Source organism: Hemitrygon akajei, chromosome 7 (assembly GCF_048418815.1).
Source record: "Hemitrygon akajei chromosome 7, sHemAka1.3, whole genome shotgun sequence".
NCBI classification, from domain to species: Eukaryota; Metazoa; Chordata; class Chondrichthyes; order Myliobatiformes; family Dasyatidae; genus Hemitrygon; species Hemitrygon akajei.
Window position 1 is genome coordinate 169,941,726 of NC_133130.1, and position 13,891 is coordinate 169,955,616.

The window sequence follows — 13,891 nt, forward strand, 5'->3', positions numbered from 1 at the left end:
CGGAGCTCTCTCATGTATTACTGAGAGAGGGTCTCACCGTTAGAGCTCTCTGATGGAGTAGTGGGGGAATGCCCCGTTACCGGAGCTACCGAAAGGTTGCAGAACGAGCTCGTCTCCACTCAGTCTGCGGAGCGCTGGCAGCAGCCGCGCCATCTCTGCGCACTGTCACGCCGTGGCAGCCGCTGTCAGCCTCTGGGCGGCAGCGAGACCCCCGGCTGGCATGCTAATGAGCGGGAGACACGTCCCGGGGTGAAGGGGCCAAAGCAATTATCAAATAATCCCTTATTAAAAACACCCAGCTACATCAACTGCAGCTGCCGCGCAAAACGAAATCTTGAAGATGGAGAGGCGTGACGGGCCTGAGCGAGCAGTCTTCATGAACGTTGGAAACAGAGACGATAATATCAACAATTACCGAGTGGTGTTTCATTAGAGAGAGAGGGTATTCCACTAGACAGAGTGAGAGAGGAAAGAAGCACTTGAATTGCATTACGGATTAGTATAACTAGAATATAAAAGCAAAGATAGAATGCTGAGACTGTATAAGGCATTGGTCAGACCGCACGACGAATATTGGAGTAGTTTGGGGCCCTGGCATCGGAGAGGACTAGAGGAGGTTCACGAGAATGATTCCAGGAATGAAAGGGTTAACATAGGAGGCGCATTTGATGGCTCCGGGCTTGTCCTCCCTGAAGTTTAGAAAAATGAGGGGAGATCTCACTGAAATCTATCCAATATTAAAACGTCCAGCACATAGATGTGGAGAGGATGTTTCCAAGAGTGGGAGAGTCAGACCAGAGGGCAAAGCCTCAGAACAGAAGGATGCCCTGTCAGAACAGAGATTAGAAGGAATTTCTTTAGCCAGATGGTGGTGATTCTGTGGAATTCATTGACACAGACGACTGGTATATTTAAAACGGAGGGTAATAGATTCTTGAACAGTCAGGGTGTCAATGATATGGGTAGAAGGCAGGAGAATGGGGTTGAGAGGGATAATAAATCAGCCATGATTGAATGGTGGAACAGAGTCTGAGGGCCAATTGGCTTAATTCTGCTTTGACTATATGTCTTATAAGACCATAAGATATAGAAGTGGAATTGGGCCATTTGGCCCATCGAGTCTGTTCCAACATTTCATCATGGCTGACCCAGTTTTCCTCTCAGCCCCAATCTCCCCACCTTCTCCCCATATCCCTTCATGCTGTGACCAATCAAGAATCTATCAATCTCTGCTTTATATATACATTAAGATGGCCTCCACAGCTGCCTGTGGCGAAAAAAATTCCATAGATTCACCACTCTGTGGCTAAAGAAATTCCTCTTCCTCTCTCTTCTAAAAGGACACCCCTCTATCCTGAGGCTGTGTCCTCTGGTCTTAGACTTTCCCAAAATGGGAAATTTTCCTCTCCACATACATTCTATTGAGGCCTTTCACCATTCAATAGGTTTCAATGAAGTCACCTCACGTTCTTCTGAATTCTAGTGAATACTGGCCCAGAGCCAACAAACACTCTTCATATGACAATCCATTAAATTCCTGGAAATGTTTTTGTGAACTTCCTTTGAACCCTCTGCAGTTTCAGTACATCCTTTCTAAGATAAGGGGCCTAAAGCTGCTCACAATACTCTAAGTGAGGCTTCAACATTACATCCTTGCTTTCGTATCCTAGTCCTCGAAATAAATGCTAACATTACACTTGCCTTCCTTGCTACAAACTCAACCTGCAAATTAACCTTCAGGGAATCATGCACAAGGACTCCTAAGTCCTTTTACTCCTCAGTTTTTTGTATTTTCTCTCCACTTAGAAAATAATCAGCCCTTTCATTTCTTCTACCAAAGTGCATGACCATACACTTCCCAGTACTGTATTCCATCTGCTATTTCTTTGCCCATTCTCCTAATCTGTCTGCGTCCTTCTGTAGCCTCTCTACTTCCTCAAAATTACTTGCCCGTCCCCTATCTTATTATCTTTTGCAAACTTTGCAACAAAGCCATCAATTCCATCGTCTAAATCATTGACATATGACTTAAAAAGAATTGGTTCCAACACAGACCCCTTTGGAACACCACTAGTCACCAGCAGCCAGCCACAAAGGGTTTCCTTTAATTCCACTCTTTGTCTCCTCCCAATCAGCCACTGCTTTATCCATGCTTGAATATTTCCCGTAATACCATGGGCTTGTAGTTTGTTAAGCAGCCTCCTGTGAGGCTCCTTGTCAAAGGCCTTCAGAAAATCCAAGTACACAACATCAACCAATTCTTCTTTGTCTATCCTGCTTGTTATTTCTTCAAAGAATTCCAACAGATTTGTCAGGCTAGATTTTGCTTTGAGGAAATCAAGCTGACTACAGCCTATGTTATCATATGCCTCCAAGTATCCTGAATAATTGTATCAAACATCTTCCCAGCCACTGAGGTCAGACTATTTGGCCTGTTGTGTCATTTCTTCTGCCTCTCTCCTTTCTTGAAGAGTGTAGTGACATTTTTTAATTTTCCAATCTCCCAGAACCATTCTAGAATCTGGTGATTCTTGAAAGGTCATTACTGATGCCTCCACAATCTCTTCAGCCACCTCTTTCAGAACTCTTGGTGTACGCCAGCTGGTCCAGGTGACCTATCTACCTTCAGACCTTTTAGTTTCCCAAGAAACTCCCTCTAGTTATGGTAACTTCACACACCTCATGCCCCCCGACACCTGGAACTTCCATCACACTGCTAGTATCTTCCACAGCGAAGACTGATTTAGCATACCTATTCAGTTCATCTACCATTTCATTGTCCCCCATTACTACCATTTTCAGCATCATTTTCCAGTGGTGGGAGAGTCAAAGACCAGAGGGCACACTTTATGTATCTGAAAAAACTTTTGGTATCTTCTTTAATAATATTGGCTAGCTTACTTACGTATTCCATCTTTACCTTCTTAATAACTTTTTAGTTGCCTTCTGTTGGTTTTTAAAAGCTTCCCAATCCACTAACTTCACACTAATTTTTGCTCTATTATATGCCCTCTCTTAGGCTTTTATGTTGGATTTGACATCTCTTGTTAGCCATGGTTGTGTTATCTTTCCTTGAGAATACTTCTTCCTCTTTGGGATGTATATACCCTGTGCCTTCCAAATTGCTTCCAGAAATTCCAGCCGTTGCTGCTCTGCCATCATCCCTGCCAGTGTTCTTTTCCACTCAATTCTGGCCAACTCCTCTCTCATGCCTCTCTAACTCCTTTTACTCAATTGTAATGCGGATACATCTGACTTCAGCTTCTCCCTCTCAAATTTCAGGGTGAATTCAATCATATTGTGATCACTTTTCCCGAAGGGTTCTTTTACCTTAAGCTCTCTAATCAATCCTGGTTCATTGCACAACTCCAAGTCCCGAATAGCTGAACCCCCAGTGGGCTCAACCACGAGCTGCTGTAAAAAGCCATCTTGTAGGCACTTTAGAAACTCACCCTTGTGTAATCCAGCACCAACCTGGTTTTCCCAATCTATCTACATATTGAACTCCCCTATGACTATTGTAACATTACCCTTTTGGCATGCATTTCGTATCTCCAGTTGTAATTTGTAGGCCACATCACAGTCTTTTAAACCTTGCAGTTCCTTAGCTCTATCCACAATGATTCAACTCCTTCCTATCCTATGCCACTTCTCTCTAATGATTTGCTTTTCTTTACCAACTGAGCAACACTGCCCCCTCTGCTGTCTTACCTGCCCTTTCAATACAATGTGTATGTATCCTTGGACATTAAGCTCCTAGCTATAATCTTTCAGCTATGATTAAGTGATGCCTATCTGCAACTGTGCTGCAAGTCCATCTATCTTACTCCATATACTGCGTGCACTCAAATATAACACCTTCAGTCCTGGATTCACCCTTTCAATTTCATCCACCTTTTACGTTGCAACTCATCCCACTGACTGCAATTTTATCCTATCAACAGTCTCTCTTGACTACACATTGCCTCTGTTTGTAAACCAGCTACCTCATCTTCAGCATTATCATCTGCCTTTCCTACAATACTTTTTGCATTGAAATATATGCAGATCAGGACACAAGTCAACCTTCTAATTCTGAGATCTTACATCTGCCCCCATAGCTTCTCCACTAACTGTTCTGGCACACTGCCGCCCATCCCCCTGCAACTCTAGTTTAAAACCCACGGTGCAGCATTAACAAACCTTCCCATTAGGATATTACCCTAAACCTCCAGTTCAGGTGTGAAGCGTCCCTTCTGTACAGGTCCCACCTTCCCTGGAAGAGAGCCTGATGGTGTTGGTATGTGACACAAAAACAGACAACACACCCCCTTCCCCCATCAGCAACAAGGACTCCTCGGCATGTGAATGCAGGACGCTCATACAATCATTTTTAGAATCCATCAGGTCCCTAGTGGCTCTAGGAGGGTGCGGGTGGTATTTGCTGATGGGGATCAGGAGAATTGGAAGGCGTGGGTGAGTGTGTAGGTGTGATCCTAGTGAATGGTACTGTGTGCTTGCAGGGGATGTGGATAGTCCTGAAGCCACGAATGGGGCTAAGTCAGTGCAGGTCTTGGTTATGTTAAAGGAATTGTGTCAAGTGGCAGTGCTAGAGGGAAGTAGGGTTCCACTGTAGCATAGTGGTCAGTGCAACACTATTACAGCTTGGAGCTCAATTCTGGTGTCATGGACAAGAAAGTTTGTATGTTCTTCCAGTGAGTGCGCGGGTCTCCTCCAGGTGCTCTGGTTCCCTCCCACGGTCCTACGACCCATTGGTTAGCAGTTAAATTGTTCTGATATTAGGCTAGGGTTAAGCTGGTAGGTTGCTGGGTGGTGAGGGTCGGTAGACCAGAAGGACCTGCTCCATGTTGTAACTCTAAATAATAAAAAGTAAAATAAAGTAAGGTTGATGGGATTGGGGTGTTGGGAGCTGCACGAACCCAAAAGGCTGGATGTTGTCGGTGAGCATGAGGCAAAAGTTGCACAATTGATGAGACAAGACCTCCCCAAGTTCTTGACTTTCAGCCAGAAGAGAGACGTTCTGTCAGACCACAGCCCCCCTTTCCTCCTCCTGAAGGATCCCACCCCACACTTTAATGCACCTGGATACATTGGAGGGTCCTTATCACCACCGCGAGGAACTTCATAAATCAGAGTATTGACTACAGGAGTTGGGATGTTATGTTGAAGTCGTATAAGATGTTGGTGAGGCCTAATTTGGAGTATTGTGTGCAGTTTTGGTCACCTACCTACATGAAAGATGTCAATAAGATTGAAAAAGTACAGAGAAAATTTACAGGGATGTTGCTGGGACTTGAGGACCTGAGTTAAGGTTGAATAAGATAAGACTTTATTCCGTGTAGTGCAGGAGAATAAGGGGAGATTAGATAGAGGTAGACAAGATTATGAGGGGTATAGACAGGGTAAAAGCAAGCAGAATTTTTCCACTGAGGTTGGGTGAGACTTGAACTAGAGGTTAAGGGTGAAGAGTGAAATATTTAAAGGGAACATGGAGGATGGTGATAGAGTGGAATGAGTTCCAGTGGAAATGGTGGATGCGGGTTTGATTAAAGAGAAATTTGGATAGGTACATGGATGGGAGGGGTTTGGAGGCTCATGTTCCAGGTGCAGGTCGATGGGACCAGGTGGTATAATTGTTTGGCACAGAAGAGCCTGTTTCTGTGCTGTAGTGTTCTATGACTCTATAACTTAACAAATGAACTTTCTGCTTCAAAGCTATTCTAGGAATTTGACCAAACATGTTTTATTATGAACTTTAAGCAATAAATCAACTTGGCAGAAAACAGCACTTGTACAGTATGAGGTACATTAAAAATTGAGAAGCTTCCTCCGTTCCTCTTAAGCACATTGATACAAGAATTCATCCACAATTACCCTGGCCAAGCACACAACAAATCTACATCTTTCTTATTTCCTTATGACCATAAAAGAGGTTATTTGGCCTTTCAAATCTATACTAGCTCATTGGCCAATTGGGACCGAGATGAGGAGCAAATTTTGGTGGAGCATTGAGCAGACCTTGAGCTTTGAGACTTTATCCCTACAGGCACCAGTAGAAATTCTACCCCTGCAAGTCGAACAGCAAAGGCGATTCACCCCATCGTGTCCAACTATACATCAATTATTCATCCACAGGTGTGACCCGTCAAAACTTAAAAAATTATGAGTACAGATGAGGTACATCATTTCCCCGGGAAGGGGAGTCCAAAACCAGGGGGTGCAGGTATAGGGTGAGGGGGAGAAGATCTAAAAGGAAACTGAGGGGCAACTTTTTCATGCAAAGGGTGGTGAGTATATGGAACGAGCTGCCAGAGGAAGTGGTTGAGGCAGGTACAATAGTATTGTTTAAGTAGTACATGGAGAGGTGGGGGTAAAAGGGATATGGGCTGACTGTAGGAAATTGGGACTGGCTGGGTGGGTACCGTGGTTGGCGAAGGACCTGTATCTGTAATGTATTGCTCAATAACTATAAGCTCGTAAGTTATAGGAATGGAATTGGGCCATTCAGCCCATCGAGTCTGCTCCACCATTCCATCATGGCTGATTTATTATCCCTCTCAACCTCATTCTCCCGCCTTCCTCCCAGAAACTTTGACGCCCTGATTAATCGAGTCATTTAAACCTCTGCTTTGGCCTGTGGCAATGAATTCCACACTCTGATGAAAGAAATTCCTTCCCATCTCTGTTCTAACGGACGTCCCTCTTGTCTGAGGCTGTGCCCTCTGGTCCTAGACGCAACTACTATTTGAAATATCCTCTCCACATCCACTCTATCTCAGTATCAATAGGTACAATTAACGTCAAAGAAATGTGTTCAACATCTATCCTGAAAATCTTTTTCTTCGCAAACATCCACGAAAACAGAGGAGTTCCCCAAAGAATGTTGACAGTTAAATGTTAGAGCCCCAAAGCCCCTCCATCTCCCCCTCCCACGCACAAACAACAGTGAGGCAACAAACCCCCCCCCCCCCACCAGCACCCCCCACCAAGCACTCTAGCGTGCAGCAAAACATCAATAAAGACACAGACTTGCAGCACCCCAAAGACTACTCGTTCACCCGGTAATTCGACTTAGAGAGAGAGGCTCTCTCTCAGGGGAAAAAGTGATGTCCCTGTTTCCCCCCGGGAGGGAAGTCACTACAAACAACTCACTGATTTATGATGCCAAAAGTCAGTTGCATCGCTTTTTCCGAGCTCTGCGCCCGGAGAGTTGGCCCCACCAGGGTGCAGCTCTTTGGACACACAACACCTGGCAGCTAACCTGCTGCTCCCAATGTCCTGTGTTCTCCAACTGGCCTAGAATGGGCATGTCTCCAGAGCCATTAAAATCCGGAACCCTGAAAGCCGTGCTCGTCTTCCGGGCTACGTCCTTGGGATATCAAAAAGTGGACGGTCGTGAGACCGAGAGTGGGTCCCATTCCCACAAAGAACTGAAGTCAGAGTGTAACTCCAGGTCAGACCCTTTCAATATTTAATAGGCCTTTCAATTAGATACCCCCTCATTCTTATAGACGCCAGCAAGTACAGAGCTAGAACTATCAAATGCTCCTCATATATTAACCCTTTCATTTCTGGGATTATCCTCGTGAACCTCCTCTGGACCCTCTCCAATGCCCGCACATCTATTCTTTAATAAGGGGCCCAGAATGTAAGTGCAGCTATGAAGAAAGCACAGCAGCACCTCTACTTCCTTAGGAGTTTACAAAGATTTGGCACGACATCTAAAACTTTGACAGACTTCTACAGACGTGTGGTGGAGAGTATATTGACCAGCTGAGTCATAGCCTGGTGTAGAAACACTAAGGCTCTTAAACAGAAACTCCTGCAAAAAGAAATGGATGTGACCCAGTCCATCACGGCTAAAGCCCTCCCCAACATTGAGGAGATCTACATGAAACACTGTTGCATGAAAGCAGCATCTATTGTCTGGTAACCCCACCACCCAGGATATTCCCCCTTCTTGCTGCTGCCTTCAGGAAGAAGGCACAATCTATTAACTCACTTCAAGGACTCTTCATCTCATGTTCTCTATATTTATTAATTCTTATTTGGTATTTATACAGTTTGTTTTCTTTTGCATACTGGTCGAACACCCAAGTCGGTGCGGTTTCCGTTGGTACTCTGACTTCTCATCTTTTTCTCCAGTCCAAATGAAGGGTCTCGACCTGAAAAGTCAAATGTTTTCTTGTCTCCATAGATGCCGCCTGGCCTGTCGAGTTCTTCGAGCATTTTGTGTGTTCTGCTTCCTGGGGTCTTTCACTGATTCTAATATGGTTATCATTCTGTTGTGGATTTACTGAGAATGCCAGTGAGAAATGAATCTCAGGGTTGTATATAATAAAAAGACTTTCAACTTTAAAAATTGCTCACAATACTCCAAGTGTGGTCTGACCAATGCCTTATAAAGCATTGCATAGTAACACACAAAATGCAGGTCAGGCAGCATCTATGGAAATGAATAAATAGTTGATGTTTCGGGCTGAGACCCTTCATCAGGACTGGATAGGAAGGGGAAAAATCCCAGAATAAAAAGGTGGGGGGAGGGGAAGGAGGATGAGCTAGAAGGTGACAGGCGAAGTCAAGTGTAGGAAAGATTACCCACAAGGCTGCTTGTAAGTAGACAAATCTCAAGGTGTAAAATTTAAATATTCTTTGACAATAAATATACTTTGAATCATTGAGGAGAGTGGACCATAGGGGAAAGGGAAGGAAGAGGGGACCCAAGGAGAGGTGATAGGCAGGTGAGAAGACATAAGAGACCAGAGGGGGAAGGAAAGCATATTTTTACCGGAAGGAGAAGTCAATGTTCATGCCATCAGGTTAAAGGTTTCGCAGACAGAATATAAGGTGTTGCTGCTTGACCCTGAGGATGGCCTCATCTTGGCACAAGAGAAGGCCATGGACTGACACATCAGAGCGGAATTGGGAATTGGAATTAAGATGTTTGGCCACCGTGAAGTTCCACTTTTGGCGGATGGAGTGAAGGTACTCGACGAAGTAGCCCCACAATTTATGACAGGTTTCACCAGGAGCATTACATCCTTGTTTTTATAGTCTAGTCTTCTCGAAATGAATGCTCAATTTTAATCATTTATACGAATCTATCTGAGTTGTGGAAGCAATTAAATAGGTGGTGTCATCGGCAGAGAAGGTGGTTGTCAGGATTTACAGGGGGTCCTTGATCAGCTGAGTAAGTGGGCCAAAGAATAGCAAATGCAGTTTAATTCAGATAAGTCTGAGGAGTTGCAGTTTGGGAAGACCAGTGAGGGTGGGATTTTCGTAGTGAATAGTAGGACCTGAAGACCGTGGTAGAACAAGGGGACCTAGGACAATAGGTACATGGTTCTCTGAAAGGGCCATCCCAGGTAGGTACACGATAGTGAAGAAGGCAAACTGGTTTTCATTAGTCAAGGGTACTGGGTATAAGAGTTGGGACGTTATGTTTGTAGTTGTATGTATATGAAGTTGGTGAGGCTGGATTTGGAATATTCATTCAGTTCTGGTAAACTTGCGTTAGGAAAGATGTCATTGAGATGCACTTAAAGCACCACGGTTGTGTGGTAGTTAGTGCGACCCTATTACAGTTCGAGGCATTGGAGTTTGGGGTTCAATTCTGGTGTCATCTCTACATTCCCCCTCGTGAACGTGTGGGTTTCCTCCACGTGCTCTGGTTTACTCCCGCGCTCCAGTTAGTAGGTTAATTGATCATTATAAGTTGTCCTGTGATTAGGCTAGGGTTAAATAGGTGGGTTGCTGGGCAGCACAGCTCGTTTAGTGATACTCGTTTAGTGATTTAGTGATACTATTCCACACAGTATCACTAAATAAGTAAAAAAGTAAAGCTGGCAAGGGTACAGAGATTTACAAGGATGTTACCAGGACTCAAGGGACTGAGTAATGGAGAGAGGTTGATCAAGTTGGGACTTATTTTCATTGGATCATAGGAGAACGGGATTTTTCAGAGATGTATAATATTATGAGAGACATAGATAGGGTGATGTGCATAGTCTTTTACCCAGAGCTAGAAACCATAGGTTTAAGGTAAGAAGGGAAAGATTTAAAAGCTTAGCCCCTTGATCAGGGTCACTTGAAGCCATGGGAGCAGGTGGTGGATGGTCATATGAGCAGCTGGTGCCTATCACAAGTCCTGGTTATGTGACCACTGATGCCAGGCAGACAATCTCTGAAGAGTATTGATAATGGCTGGGGTTAGCAATCTTGTAAAGACACTGCCCAGAAGAAGGCAATGGTAAACCACTTCTGCAGAAAAATTTGCCGTGAACAATCATGATCACCTATGCCGCACAGCACAGCACATAATGACGATGATGATGAATCTCATGCTTATGATATGGATACTGACAGTAGTGGATGTGCTTGAGAGGCTGAAAGAAGAATGCAAGATCTGTATGAAACGATCCTTCATTTTTTTCCCCTTCATCTCACAGATGGCTGCCCTCCAGAGCCCATTCTATGGGGACAAAATGAACCTCTTTTCCCTCTGTAAGAAGATTGAGCAATGTGACTACCCACCTCTTCCAGAAGAGCACTTCTCTGAGAAGGTAGGCCAAGAAGGGTTCGGGGTGGGAGGTGTTTACCACGGACTGCATGGTAGCTTAACGCTGTCACAGTGCTGGTGACCCGGGTTCAATATCTCCAGCATTCTAAAGACATACTGTGCAGGTCACATGGCTATAATGATAGTGCAGGATCAGTGGGCCCGAAGGTCCATTACGGTGCTGTATCTCCAAATGAAAATAATTCCCATACTTTTCAGGAAGGGCCTTCAACTGGAAGCATTAGTACTCTTTCTCTTTCCAAGGAGCGTGGGTGAAGAAGTGGCAGGTGGAATACGTTGTAGGGAACTGTGGGATCATGCTCTTTGGTAGGAAGAATAAACGTGTAGACTAACTTCCAAATGACGCACCCTAGAAGGTATACTATCTTACAGGGTTAATAAAATTATGAAGTGCTTAGATAGGAAAGAATCTTCACCAACAGGGCATTGGTGTTGGTTTATTATTGTCACATGTACAGAGGGGATATTAGAGGAAATTATTTTTTACATGAGAGCAGTACGTGCATAGAATACACTGCCAGGGATGGTGGTAGAGACAGATAAGAGACACTTAGATGGTTCTAATTTTTCTATCATCCCTGTGCCTATATAAGAGTCTCTTAAATGTCCTTAATGTATCTGCCTCTACCACCACCCCTCCAAACAACCTACCTCTGGCCCCTCCAAGCACCTTAAAATTATGCCCTCTCATATTAACCTTTTTCTGCTCTGGGAAAAAGCCAATGGCTACCTACTCCATCCATGCCTCTTCTCATCTTATATACCTGTCATGGCACCTTACTCTGTTTCACCTCTAATCATCCCAAGTTTTGAAATGTTTGCGTTCTTTTGCTCTCCACAGATACTGCCTGACCTGTTGAGTATTTCCTGTATTCTGCTTGATTTCGGCTTTTCAGCATCTGTGATATTTTAGCAGCAGAGGCCGTACCTCATTGGCTGCTCTGGGAGCTTACAAGGTCCCTTTTGAAGTGGAGGCATTGTTTTTCAATAGCCAAGTAGCAGAAGTGACTAGATGTCTCTCTGAACTGGGTGCGTGGTAAGGCTGATGAAATCACATGTAAAAATCTAAACTCTGAGATCCTGGTCCAAATCATTTGAGAAAGAAACACCAGAACAAAAGACCAAAAACTGTTTGGAAATTCAACATTTGATCAAACATCTAATGTTGATATTAATTTCTTTAGCCCAAGGAATTTATTTATTGAGAGGGTGGTGAATCTCTGGAATTCATTGCCACAGATATCTGTGGAGGCCAAGTCATTGGGTATATTTAAAGTGGAGCTTGATCAGTTCTTGATTAGTAAGGTTATGAGGAGAAGGCAGGAGAATGGGGTTAAGACAAGTAATAAAACAGCCATGATTGAATAGTGGAGCAGAATCAATGGTATAATTTTACTCCTAATGGTCTTAATAATTGGAACCCAAAAAAGCCTTGTTGAATGATCAAATATTCCTTTCCTTGAGCTGATATGACATAATCCAAAGCATCATTGTCTCACTAGTTCATGTTATTTTCCATCTCCTTTGCCCATGTTTGGTGGGAAACATGCTTGCAATTTTTTCTAATGTCAGGAACTTTTGATCCTATTGCCTCATTAATAAATCTATCTTGCAATCTTCCCAGAGACTGGATTTACAGAACAGGTGTAATATTTGTGGTGGAATTCACACTGGGGATTACCAGTAGCAATCTGTCTGCTTTATATAATCACAGATTTTTTATTTTGGTTGCCTCACTGGAAATGTTAACTTCATTGATGTTTGTTTGATACTTACCCTGTGGTTTCAAATCTCACCTTGCTTTTCCAACGGGATAGGCAGAATCCACTTAACCTTTCAACTCGGTGCCAGCTCTCCTGAGGTGAATCCATTAGGGTCATCTCTCGGCAAAGCACACAAGAAGCTGGAGGCCCGTCAAGTGTGCTGTGATAGTCCATCATGGCTGACTTGTGATCCCTCTCAACCCCATTCTCCTGCTTTTTCACGTAACCTTTGACATTTGTCTTTGTGTGAGTTTTTGGGACTGGACATAATCAGTTTGCCATGAACTAGATGGGCCAAAGGGGCTGCTGATGTGCTGTAGTTCTCAATGGCTTTATGAGAGGAATAAATAGACAATGTCTCTGGTCGAGACCTGATGGAGGGTCTCAGCCCGAAATTCACTCCATAGATGCTGCTTGACCCGCTGAGTTCTTCCTGCAGTTTGAGTGTGTAAAAATTAAATCGTGTAAACAGGAGCAAAGTAGTGAAGTTAGCAATGTAGTGAGGCAATAATCAGGCAATGAAACGATGCACTTGGTGGCCACTTTATTAGGTACACTTGTACATTAGCTCATTAATGCAAATATTTAATCAGCCAATCATGTGGCAGAAACTCAATGAATAAAAACATGCAGACATGGTCAAAAGGTTCACTTCTTGTTAAGACCAAACATCAGGATAGGGAAGAAATGTGATCTAGGTGACTTTAACTGTGGAATGATTGTTGGTGCCAGATGGGGTGGTTTGAATATCTCAAGAACTGCTGATCTCCTGGGATTTTCACGCCCAACAGTCTCTAGGGTTTACGGAGAATGGTGCGATAAGCAAATAACATCCAGTGAGCGGCAGTTCTGTGGGTGAAAACTCCTTGTTAATGAGGGAGGTCAGAGGAGAATGGCCAGAATGGTTCAAGCTGTCAGGAAGGTGACAGTAACTCAAATAACCACATGTTACAACAGTGGTGTGCAGAAGAGCATCTCTGAATGCACAACACGTCGAACATTGAAGTGGATGGGCTACAGCAGCAGAAGACCATGAACATACACTCAGTGGCCACTGAGTGTAAAAGTAATCAGTTCAGTTTACTGATCATATTCGGCAAAAATCAGTTTACCGATTAATAAAATATGATCAGACTGCATTTTTCATAAATACATTTATAAGCAGCTGCTGTATTCCACGTTATGCATCAAAATGCTGTGATAAAATATTTAAATGAACAAAGTTATTTAAAAAGAGGAATGAGCCCGTCATAAATCATGTAATTCTGCTGGCTCCACAACTGCTGCAGCAAGATTTCTGTTGCTAATATCAGTTTCAAAATCAGCTGCCTTAAAATCAATCTTGTACGTAAAGCCGTGATATTGAAGTCTTTACAAAGCTCAAGGATTAGCTTTGGATTTAAATCTGGGCTACGAATGCACACATCTGTGAAAGTGATGGGGTATAAGGTGCACAGTGTTAGAAAGGAAGAGGAGATCCCAGGCTTTAGACTAGAAAGCATAGTCTTGTCTTTCATTTCAATGTGTCCAATTTTATACTTGGGAAAGA

The 13,891-nt window shown here is 43.6% G+C and overlaps 1 protein-coding gene across 7 annotated transcripts in view; it reads left to right on the plus strand.

Annotated features, from left to right (window-relative positions):
- LOC140731168 (serine/threonine-protein kinase Nek6-like) overlaps window positions 1–13,891 on the plus strand; it is a 164,436-nt gene that overhangs the window by 146,745 nt on the left and 3,800 nt on the right. For all 7 annotated transcript variants that reach the window (XM_073052578.1, XM_073052582.1, XM_073052583.1 and 4 more), the window contains one exon: window positions 10,449–10,562. In XM_073052578.1, the coding sequence (XP_072908679.1) occupies window positions 10,449–10,562 (114 nt within the window). The remainder of the gene's footprint in view (window positions 1–10,448; window positions 10,563–13,891) is intronic.